Below are 11,141 nucleotides of genomic sequence, written 5' to 3' on the forward strand. Positions count from 1 at the left end.
GTGGATCATTATCTGTTTTGCAAATAATGGTGTTTCAGCTAACATCAGGAACAAATGTCGTCCATGCAATGAATGTCGCATTGATTGATATCTTTGGTCCCAAGAAATTTGCACTTCGAAACGCAACCACCTTATCACTCTATGCTTTTCAAGTATTAACTTGGATTCTTTGGTCCCATGTATTGGAGAGTTTCGAGATGGATATTTGGATCTTACGCTTCTTGTGATCCCATAGATCTCTCTCGTGGCTTAATTGTCACAGATGTGCTAACCAATAAGGCTGATTTGGTAGGGAAAGCTGTCTTTCAACAGAAATGCTACAAAAATGCAATACCTATGCTTAGCTCTAAACTAAGTTCCACTTTCTATCGCTTCCTGCGACCACTCCCGATAATTGAAGAGTCGTGGATAAAATATACTCATAGCGAGAGAGGAAGGTTCGCCTATAGTGTTACGCCTATCATCTACTCGATCTCAGTACTGGCAATCATCAGCTGGTTCTTCACAATATTTGTACTAACAAACTATACAATTAAGGCATCATTATTGCTAAGGTGTTCTACTATATTCGCATCCGTTTTTTTACTTTTGACTGTTGTGAAGTCGGGAGTTATTTTGCATAATCAAAATGGTAACGGATACTTAAACGGGGCAGAGTTGTTAGAAGACATTAATAACTCCACGTTACTAAAAATTTTTGAATTCATTTCGATCATATTTCTTCAAATAAGTCAGGTCCAAGTAATAATGAGAGTTTTCCTGAGGCAGGCTGATAAAAGATTAACGCTTTACGTTGGCGTGTTTGCTTCAGTTACATCTCAGGCCATATGGGCAGTCACTAAATTTAATGACTTTTCTGTTAATAATGAAGCAGACGCTATCCTTCCTGCGTTTATTTACTTGGTGAGAATTGCAATGGGTATTTGCTACGCTGCTTTAATATCATTCCATTTAGTCACAAAAATCCATCACATCATGGCTAATCGAAGAATTTGGCTTTTATCATTATTGACTTGCATCTTAGTTTATAGCCCAGTGGCATTTTTTATTGCAGATATCGCCAATGCTTGGGTTTATGAGTTATCCGAATTTTTCTCTGTGGTCAACTATGTGATTTGTGTTGTGATTCCATGGGAATGGTATAACAAATTTAACTTGATAATGAGAGCAAAAGAAAAAGAAGGTGTCTTGGGAAGACGATTCTATGAAGACGAATTATACGAACTTGATCGCTATGAGCTTTTTGTAGAAGAACTGGACAATAGTTCTAATAACGAAGGAAGGGTCCACCGAGTAGACTTAGAACATGATTGTCGCTCGAGTTTAGCTCAGCCATATTCAGGGGCTGTACTGCAATTGAAGCCAGATTCAATCTTGCTGAATGCCAGAAAGATGTTTCTACAATTCACTGACAGAATAATTTCAATCGGTTTTGCAATACCACGATCTGTCAGCAGCACTAGTCCAATTCCGTTCAGGAAGTATCATGAGCAAATAGAGCTCGATAATGTGCAGGTCGAATCCCGAATACGGAATGAAGATATCAATGCAATATCCTCCAATCAACCTGTTCAAGATGATCAAGAAGACATAAGATCGCCAATTACTTCTGGAAGTCGTCCTCGAAGAGATGTGTTTGTTTATTCAACAAAACAAGTTACACTTAACTTTTCTGATGATGATGATACTAATGACTAGTTATTTATTTCCATAAGGTATTTTAATTATTTTTATCTTTTTTCATGACCCTTTTCTGCTATCTCTAAACATTCATTTTCATAACCTGGGATATGGATATATTCTACTCCATTATCAGTCAATTTCTTGAGACTGGAGTTATTTTTCACGAACACGTCTGGTTCTAAGACGCCAACAAAACAGGTCGTTATATCTGTTTTAAGAATCCTATCGGTACAAGGAAGATTGCCACTTAACCGTAAGGTACAAGGTTCCATAGTTGTATATATTTCACAACCCATTGGCACATCTGAATTGGTTTTCTTGTAGTACTTCTCCAATGCACACTGCTCTGCGTGCGTGTTGCCAGGCAACTCTCTAGAATGGCCAGTTTCTAAAGTGACACCATCATATACCAAAACCGCGCCAACGTTAAATTGAGTTTGAGTCTCACCGCACTTTCTGGCTTCTTTGATAGCCAATTCCATCCTTGGTTTCATTACTTCTAAGGCCCAATCTGGATACTGTGTTTGATAGGACCAGCTTTTATCAGCAGCTTCATATTTCAAAGCATGCAACCAAAGATCCAAGTCATTTGGAGTTGGGTCCGTATATAAATCCACATCACATTGTTCACAAGTTTTACCTGATAGAATTTCCCCATCTTCTTGAGGATGAAACCATGTACTAGACGCCTTATCCTTACCGATTCTGTCCAATCGTTCCATAATATCTGTATAATCTCCTTCATAGTCCTTCCCTAGATCTTTTCCCCATACAAAAGCATTGGAGTAAATAGGATCGTTAGCGATAGGATAGCCCAAGTGTTGTAAGTGAACTCTTATCTGGTGAGTTCTTCCAGTCTTAGGAAAACATTTTACAATCGATGTGTTTGTCTTCAAATCGTAAGTAATTCTTTTGAAGATAGTTACTGCATTCTTGCCATTCGCCATGTCTACTCGATTAAGGCCAAGCTTTGGTGATATAGTCACTACTGGTTTATCAACAATAACTTCAGAGTCCGAAGGAAATTTGCCCACTACCCGAGCAACGTACAGCTTCCTAACTGTTCCATCCTTGATTTGTTGGACAAAAGAATCTGCTCCCTTGGAGTTTTTCCCTAAAAACATGAGACCGCTCGTCAATCTATCTAGACGGTTACACGGATGAACTGTAATTCCCATCTCATGCTGCAAGATTTTAGTGATTGTATTATAACGATATCTTCCTGTTGGATGCACTGGTATACCTGATGGTTTATCAATAACAAGCAAGTTCTCATCTTCAAATACAATTTTAATATCCCTAGAGCTTACAGCTGGCTCATGTCTATGGCATCGGTGACTGATTAAATCACCATTCTTTACTATTGTATCTGTCCCTGCGGGTTTCTTGTTTATAGTAACTTTCCCTGATGACATTGCCTCTTTATAGAATTTGGCGTCACGATCTCTAAATTCATCGACAAAAATATCAAGTAATTTTCTATCTCTCCATCTCATCTTACAATAAGTCAAATAGGTGAAATAGTATGGATTTACCCTTCGCAACGCCCCATCAATAGTATAACTAGCACCTTCGCTTTCTTCTTCTTGTATTGTCTTATGCCTCGGTAAATCTTTATCTGTTGCCATTTCACCTCCAAGCTGTTCAAATGCCTTCAATTTTGCTTTATCGACTACTTGTCTTTTCATCCTAAACCCGTTTTCGTCTCTTAGCTTCAAGTCACCAGATACATTTTCCACTGGCGAAGATGCTCTCTTAGTACCCTTAAGATCCCTTTCGGCCATTCTGCTTTGCTTCATTAAGAATCTTATAGAAGAAAGTTGGTCATAAGTCCTGTTTTTGGCTTTATTCATTAACTGTCAACGGCTTTGACGCTATATATAAATATGTAGAATCCTCAAAAAAAAAAAAAAAAAAAAAAATTACTGAGCCATATATATAATCTAAATCTTCTCCAAGAATCAAAGAAGACCTTGTTTTTTTAAGTCAATATAGTCCTTTTCAGACATTACATTACCTTCTTCGTCTTCGAATTCAACTGCATTTTCCTTATCACCTTCTTTGATTCTCTTCTCTTTTTTTAGACGACGCCAAAGATCTGTCGCTTCATTAATTTTCACGACTCCCTTGAAGAGTGGCATGTAGTCGTCAGGTATTCCTAAACATTTAAGACCATGGTGGTGCTTAACACCACCAAAATGCTTAGAGAAAAGTGATCGTCCTTTATAGGAAATGTCCCCACATATCTCACATGTATATGTCTGATGCAATCCTTGAAGTTTGTATAACCAGAAAGGAATTGGTCTCCCATCAACTCCTATAGGCAAATTTTTTGAGTTCTCTTCATCGTCACTTGAAGTATTATCATCGTCCAGAGCTTTTGATGAATCAGATGCGGTAGTGTATTCCGATTCCTCTCCAGCTAGCGAAAATATCTCTTGTAAACGCTCTCTTTCCGTCAAAGCGTATTTTCTCTCTGCGTTCGAAATTGTGGAACTCCTGACTGGATCAAGAAACTCCCCAAGCTTTCTTATCTTAGATTCAAGTAACTTTAGTTCGTCTGCTTTGCTTTTTTTATATTCACCACCAACTTCCGAACGTAGCTTTGCATTTATTTCGTTTTTTTTATGTTTTTTGCCATTCAAATGGCTCTTATAAACACTCTCGTTCGTAAAGTTTTTTTGACAGGCATTACAATAGTGTTGATGTACATTGGCTTCACCATCTTCAGGGAACTTGACAGTGGTTGTGGGTTGGTCCTTGCCAATATCCTCTAGTAATTTTGAGATATTGAACAATGGTTGAGCTCTTCTTATGAATGACTCCAAATATTCTGCTAGCTTTCTTAAATAGTCGACGTAACTTTTAGTATTCATTTCGGTATATGTATAAGGAACTTTATCATAGGTCGACAAGTATTCAACGTATGTCATGTCCTGTTTGAAAATATTTTTAAAGATTCCATAGAACTCATTTAAGTCCAAGTACTTCCCATAAAATTCTTCATTTGTAAATATTCTGTCCAAGTTTATATGGGCTGCTGCTTCACTCAAGATATGCTTTCTTTTCACGGTCTTTTTCTTTCTTGTCTCCCTTTCATCATACTTCGGGGCACTAGAATACATCGCATATGCATTTTCCAATCCCTCATAAAGAATTTGCTCATTTTCATCATATCGTGCCTTAATCTCACTTAACTTTAAGTCAAAAGTCGTAAAGTTATTCATAGGATCTTTAAGGATAGATAATTCGTCCATGAAAACGCCTTGCTTCGTCTTTTTTGACTCTTTTATGCTCTGACACTTATTTTTAAACTCATCAATAAGATACTTAACTTCATGAGCCTGCAATAAAGTTTCTTTATATGGCCTTTTCTTACTAGAGCCCGATAATATGTCGTTTGGAAGTAACTCAGTTTCTGGTACTATATCCACATTTCTTCTGATTCTTTGAGCTATTGCTGCCTCTATAGTATCTATTTCTTCCAATAGTAGCCTTTGAGATTCCACAAAATACAGCATAGAGATTGTTCTTTATGACTTAATATTTACTTGAGATGAGCATTTGATGGTTTTGAGTGCTCGCACTCTTTAAGTTGGTGATCTTTAAATTTATATCCAGCTGTCTGGTGAATATAAAGGATCGTATATTGCAGGGTGACACAAATTAATATGTCCTCTCTGGAGTCGCTTCCTTTATACTTACTAAGCTACAATCTTAATAGACAAAGGCTTAATGGGGATCTATTAATTCCAAAAATTGCTGAATCACTTCCGGATGAATTAGCATTGTTGTATATCTTTGGTGTTGAAGAGCTCTGTTCAGTCTTAGAGGCTAGCTTTGAAGAAAAAGTTAATAATTACTTACTTGCATTAACATCATTATTAATCGAGGCTTTGTACAAGAAGTATGGATTAAAAGATGTCAAATTCCAAACCTTATCTGTATGTCATTTAGGTGCAATCGGCATGATTGCGATTACCCCTTACCCACTGAAATTTGACAAGATTAGGACTGCCAGCTGTAGCTGTGGGTATTTCTACTCATCTTTGAAAGGTGGTGTTGGTTTAAGGCTCACTTATCACTTAAATGGCAAGGACAACAGAATGGGAAAGAAGGTAGATCTTTCATTTGTTAACGTCCATTTGCCTGCTGGGGAAGGCGAATATTACTACAAAAGTAGGATACAGTCTCTTACTGACTTAGCTAGGTCCTTGGACTTTGGTGATGGCTACAGCTTGTTGAAACCTAATTCTCATACTTTTATAATGGGTGACTTGAACTATCGCACAGCTGAGAAGTATAGACACTCTTCTGAGGAATCCAGACGTTTACTTTCACTACAAGATCCATCTCAGAGCTCGGCAAGCTTGATTCGAGGCTTGGTGAATGAATATGATGAATTGAACATTGGAAAGAAAAATATGGACTTACTAAATGAATTTGAAGAAGCTCCCATAAACTTTCAGCCTACCTATAAATATCATGTTAACACTGCCATTTATAATTCAAAAAGGTCTCCATCTTGGTGCGACCGAATTCTTTTTCAATCTACTTATGGATCAGATGATGTCACATTATTAAAAAAGAAGAAAAACAACGCCGATTTAAAGACCCCTTTAATACACCGGTATGATAGCATCAAGACCTTGCTCTTGTCAGATCATCAACCTGTATTTCTCTCTATTACAGTTCCATTTGACCCTCCAAGGTCTATCATTTCACCCAGCGGTTTCTTACAAGTCACTCCGAAACAGAAGATAATAACTGGTGACAGTGATCAAGAGGACCTTACAGAGCAGTTAATTGAAATTTCGGAGCCCTTTGGAGGTCCCACTGACGTTTACATGAAAATAACAAATCTTGATAGGCTCATTCAATCAATTATTCGTCCTCTAAGTGACTCCATCATTGCAAATGCCTTATGGTTTTCAACAACTCCTACTGGAAGACTAACAACATTAGGTTTGCTTCTAACTAGTTGGGCACTCTTTTATTTACTTACTTAGTCAAATTAATCGTTATATTTTTCTATTATATATGGGTGTAAAGGTGCTTTCTCGCATCGATATTTACCTTAATGGTTATCTCAATACAATAAAGGCAGTGATACCTGCTCTAATAAATTGCCAATAATAAATGAGCGTTTTGCTCGAGACAAGCGAAGGCAACATAGTCATAGACTTATTCCATCAGTCTCAACCTTTATTGAGCTTTAATTTTTTAAAGCTATGCCAAATTAATTACTATAACTTTTGCCCATTCTATGAATTAATAAAGAATCTAACGATAACTTGTGGAGACTCAGATTATCCATATGGTGCTGGTGGAGCTGCTATAAATAATTTTGTTGACGTTAAATCGTATTACCCCAGCATTGAACGTGGGAAATATTTGACGATAAAAACTAGAGAAACATATGATGATTTTATTGGCATTGTCTCATTCTTAGCCAAAAAGACTGCTAGTGATGAATTCGAAGTAGGATCTCAATTTACAATTAACTTGGCCGACGCTCCTAAGGTAGTTGGGTCTCGAATTCCTTTTGGTAAGGTAGTGGAAGGTTTCACTGTTTTGGAACAAATAAATATCTCATCAGTAGATGATGAATCCAGATTTTTGAAAGACATCCGGATAAAACATGCCCATATACTTCATGATCCATTTGATAAAGTCACGTATACGAATTTGAACCCTACAGGACTTCCAACTGAATTGCAATTGAAGAGTTTGAGATTGCCTCAGTTGATTAAAAATGATGGAGAAGACGAAGAAACGTATCAAGCTTTGACACTCGAGCTTATAGGAGATCTTCCCTACTATAAAATGAAACCATCACCTTCGACTTTGTTCTTCGCGCGCTTGAATCCTATAACATCTGAAGATTCCTTGTCCGTCTTTTTCAGCAAGTTCGGAGAAGTCCTAGATTGCAATATAGTGAAGAAGGTCAGAGGTGACAAGAAAACCACAAACTATGGGTTTGTAAAATTCAAGACGAAAGAAGAAGCTGAAAAAGCGTATGCTAAGCTACATGATGGATGCATAATCGATGGACATGATGTCTATGTAGACTTTTCACAATCCGTTAAGCATAGCAAACATTTTACGAGAACACCTTACAAGATAAATTGATTTATAGAAAGATCACCCTAACCAATGATATATAATCGGACAAAGAACATTTCGAAATTCATTGATCATGACAATAAAGAGCCTTAGAACTTTTTTTTATTTTATGGGGAAGAAATAATGCCCCTAACACTTTAGACGGCTGATGGTCTTCAAAAGCTAATTCTAGCTATTATCTTAGAAAAACTGTGATATTAATATTTAATCCGTGCTGTCACATTCTTTCGAGATGTGTCCAGTCTTACCACAGTTATAACAAGTCTTGGAAGCTCCAACATTTTCCCCACCAGCTACTGAATGACATTCTTTCGAAATGTGACCAGTCTTACCACAAGCATAACACTTAACAACACCTGCTTGACAGTCCCTAGCGAAATGATTTGGTCCTCCACATTTGTAACAAGTTGTGGCACCTTTACCACTTGCACTGCTGCTGCCGCCGTTGAATTTACCTACTGGCTTTTTGGCGGATCCGCTGAGGTTGCAATTCTTAGAAATGTGTCCAAACTGACCACAGTTATAACACTTGGATCCTTGGGACTGGGTTGGGCAGTCTGACTGCACATGTCCTAAATCACCACATGAGTAACATTGCTTCTGAGTAGCCTGTCTTGGATCTGGGCACTCGGTACTTTCATGGCCGGGTTTACGACAGTTGTAACACAATCTTTCCTCTTGCTGGCAATCATCGGCCAAATGTCCAACTTCACCACACTTATAGCACGTCCTAGGAAATACAGCCGCCATACCTTCACTACTTATATCTCAACTCAAATACCACCACCTAAATGTGCTACTCTTTTAGATCTTTACATCAATTTTCTTTTACTGTAATCGAAAAATTTTTCTCCCCAATAGTATATCGGTACATGCACTACTTTAATATATGTGTCTATAAATTGCATCACCTGTTAACAAAGCTATTTTTGCATCTTTAACATCATGAACCCTTACGATATCAACATTTTGTTGAACACATGCTATGAGAGTCGCTATGGTACTCACTACGCGTTTCTCTGGAATTGGTTCATTGCAAATTGTGCCCAAAAATTTCTTTCTTGAAGTACCAATTAGGAGGGGAAGGCCATTGAAACTAATATAGGATATAGAGTCTCTTTCTCTGATCGACATTGAATATTTTTTAAATAGGGATGCATTTTGAAGGATCAAAAGGTTTTGCTGGATATCCTTTGCAAAACCTATACCAGGGTCTAATATTATTTGCCATTTCCTTATTCCCGCATCGAATGCTTTAAATATCTGCAAAGCCACCTCTCGAGATATCCCATTGATAAGATTTCCAACGTCAGGAGGAAGTTTGTTTTCAATATGACCTTGCAAGGGATCAACTATGAGTTCAATGATATCGTCATTTGTATTCGAAGGATAAGAAGTCATTTTTGACATTGTCTTCGGAGTGCCTCTCGTGTGATTCATAATGTACGGGCAACCATATTTTGCAATAACTTTGAACATTTGATCATCATATAGACCCATCGAAATATCATTAATGATGTCTGCTCCCTCCTGTAAACATTTCTCAGCCACATTAGCTCTATAAGTGTCTACAGAGATTAGAGCATTCGCAACACTTGGTATTTTAGATTGCCGAAGAGCCCTGACAGCCCTGACAACTCTCCTGAGTTCTTCTTCTTCTTCGGGCTCTTTACTTCCTGGCCTTGTTGAAACGCCTCCTATATCTAGGATATTAGCACCTTGATCAATTAATTTTAAAGCACTTTTACTGAGTGAATCTTCGTCATAATCATAAAGCTTTCCGCCATCGCTAAAAGAATCTGGAGTGATATTCATTATACCCATTATCAAAGTAGCATGTTTTCCATGAAGCTGATCGAGAACTAGTGGGTTATTTTGCACACCAAGTCTAGGAATTGGGATATACTCCTTCAAATGCAGTGATTCTTGAAGCAGTTCATCGGGCAAAACTTCCAAAAGTTGCTTTAAATGATTATGAATTGGCTCCGCACTTACAGGATGTATAAATTCTGGGGGTAGCAATTCACATAGCGGCTGTAACACAAATGTTCTCTCTAACATTGCGATATGAGGGATTTTCAATTCAGGTGTATTCATAGAAACATTGTCGTACAATAGAATATCTAAATCAATTGATCTAGGTCCATTATCAAAATCCTTTTGTCTTCCACAATGTTTGTATTCAATTTCTTTCAATACAGCCAACAATTCTTGAGGGGTTTTATTACTAAAAGAAACTTTAATGACTCCGTTGAAAAAATCAGACTGATCCTTGTAGTACATTGGTTTGGATATGTACAATGAGGAAGTCGCCACAACGTTGATCTTGTAATTTGAAAGTAAGTCTATTGCTTTATTGATAGTCTGAAGTTGGTCCCCATGATTTGAGCCAAAAGCTATAAATGCTGTATGATCTGACACGTCTGAGAAGTTGCTATCTTCATCAGTGGTCGGTAAATTGAACAGATCATTAGATTTTTCACCTTTTTGAAGCGGTTGTGCATCTATGAAAAGATCCTTCGTCATCTCTGATGTCACACCCACACCATCGGTATAGCTAATTGCATTAGGCTTCGTCACTCTGACAGTGACTGAATCTACATCTCTATCATGATCTTGAAAAATCCTTTGACCAATTGACATCACTAAAGCCTCCACGGTCTTGAAATTTGAAGATTCAACATACATAGAGACATCTTCGACAACTTTATGGACTAATATATTCGAGTTTTTTGGTAATTTCATCTCCAAGTCAATATCAACAATTTGACGCTTAGCTCTTTCAAAGGTGAAAACCCCAATTATAGTCAATAACTTCAAATTACGGACTTTAATTTCATCGGCTCGTTGACAGTCTCCCAAAATTGATCGCATCATCTTGTATTCAACACTTTCAGCTCTGATTTCTGATTTGGTACTCTTTACAGTCACTTCAGCAATCTGACCGCCGCCATGCTTCTGATCCAACACTATTTCACTGATACATTCTCCAACATTCCCAAGTGACTGGAAATTCTTATGTTCATTAGCTCTCAAGTACTCCATAATATTTCTAGATATGACCGCATAATTAAGAGAGAACTTCAAGTTATCTGTCAATGATGCTTCATGGAAATCTGTATCCAACGAAACAGAAATCGTTATAGGCTGGGGCAGTGGCCTGCTCCAAGCGTCCTTTCCAATAATTGCTGTCGCAGTTAAATCTTTAACAAAGACTGTATCTCTTAGCATGGTATTTGACGTGTGAAAAAATCGTTTTACAGCTCGAGAGGAGCCTGACCCAATTTTGTATGAAAACAGCACTATGGAAATAAAGCTAGCTTGATTGAGAT

General features: G+C 37.5%; 7 protein-coding genes across 7 annotated transcripts; 3 read left to right on the top strand and 4 right to left on the bottom strand.

The window, feature by feature from the left end:
- Positions 1-177: 177 nt before the first annotated feature.
- RIM21 (Rim21p) lies at positions 178-1,698 on the top strand (the record flags this gene model as incomplete). The annotated part of the gene is made up of 1 exon (XM_062956137.1): positions 178-1,698. One exon carries the CDS (start codon positions 178-180, stop codon positions 1,696-1,698), a length of 1,521 nt encoding a protein of 506 aa, XP_062812670.1.
- A 32-nt stretch (positions 1,699-1,730) lies between these two features.
- On the bottom strand, positions 1,731-3,536 carry PRCAT00006022001 (bifunctional DRAP deaminase/tRNA pseudouridine synthase; the record flags this gene model as incomplete). The annotated part of the gene is made up of 1 exon (XM_062956138.1): positions 1,731-3,536. The coding sequence occupies one exon, from the start codon at positions 3,534-3,536 to the stop codon at positions 1,731-1,733; it is 1,806 nt and encodes a 601-aa protein (XP_062812671.1).
- Positions 3,537-3,644: 108 nt separating this feature from the next.
- On the bottom strand, positions 3,645-5,204 carry PRCAT00006023001 (SF3a splicing factor complex subunit; the record flags this gene model as incomplete). The annotated part of the gene is made up of 1 exon (XM_062956139.1): positions 3,645-5,204. One exon carries the CDS (start codon positions 5,202-5,204, stop codon positions 3,645-3,647), a length of 1,560 nt encoding a protein of 519 aa, XP_062812672.1.
- Positions 5,205-5,354: 150 nt separating this feature from the next.
- PRCAT00006024001 (phosphoinositide 5-phosphatase) lies at positions 5,355-6,692 on the top strand (the record flags this gene model as incomplete). The annotated part of the gene is made up of 1 exon (XM_062956140.1): positions 5,355-6,692. The coding sequence occupies one exon, from the start codon at positions 5,355-5,357 to the stop codon at positions 6,690-6,692; it is 1,338 nt and encodes a 445-aa protein (XP_062812673.1).
- Positions 6,693-6,822: 130 nt separating this feature from the next.
- Positions 6,823-7,815, top strand: PRCAT00006025001 (uncharacterized protein; the record flags this gene model as incomplete). Its single annotated transcript, XM_062956141.1, has 1 exon — positions 6,823-7,815. One exon carries the CDS (start codon positions 6,823-6,825, stop codon positions 7,813-7,815), a length of 993 nt encoding a protein of 330 aa, XP_062812674.1.
- Positions 7,816-8,013: 198 nt separating this feature from the next.
- GIS2 (mRNA-binding translational activator) lies at positions 8,014-8,559 on the bottom strand (the record flags this gene model as incomplete). Its single annotated transcript, XM_062956142.1, has 1 exon — positions 8,014-8,559. One exon carries the CDS (start codon positions 8,557-8,559, stop codon positions 8,014-8,016), a length of 546 nt encoding a protein of 181 aa, XP_062812675.1.
- A 132-nt stretch (positions 8,560-8,691) lies between these two features.
- FOL1 (trifunctional dihydropteroate synthetase/dihydrohydroxymethylpterin pyrophosphokinase/dihydroneopterin aldolase) lies at positions 8,692-11,040 on the bottom strand (the record flags this gene model as incomplete). Its single annotated transcript, XM_062956144.1, has 1 exon — positions 8,692-11,040. One exon carries the CDS (start codon positions 11,038-11,040, stop codon positions 8,692-8,694), a length of 2,349 nt encoding a protein of 782 aa, XP_062812676.1.
- Between the last annotated feature and the right edge of the window lie 101 nt (positions 11,041-11,141).

The sequence above is a fragment of the Priceomyces carsonii genome, assembly GCF_900007245.1.
Source record: "Priceomyces carsonii strain CBS4050 genome assembly, scaffold: Debaryomyces_carsonii_scaffold_7, whole genome shotgun sequence".
Classification (NCBI taxonomy): Eukaryota; Fungi; Ascomycota; class Pichiomycetes; order Serinales; family Debaryomycetaceae; genus Priceomyces; species Priceomyces carsonii.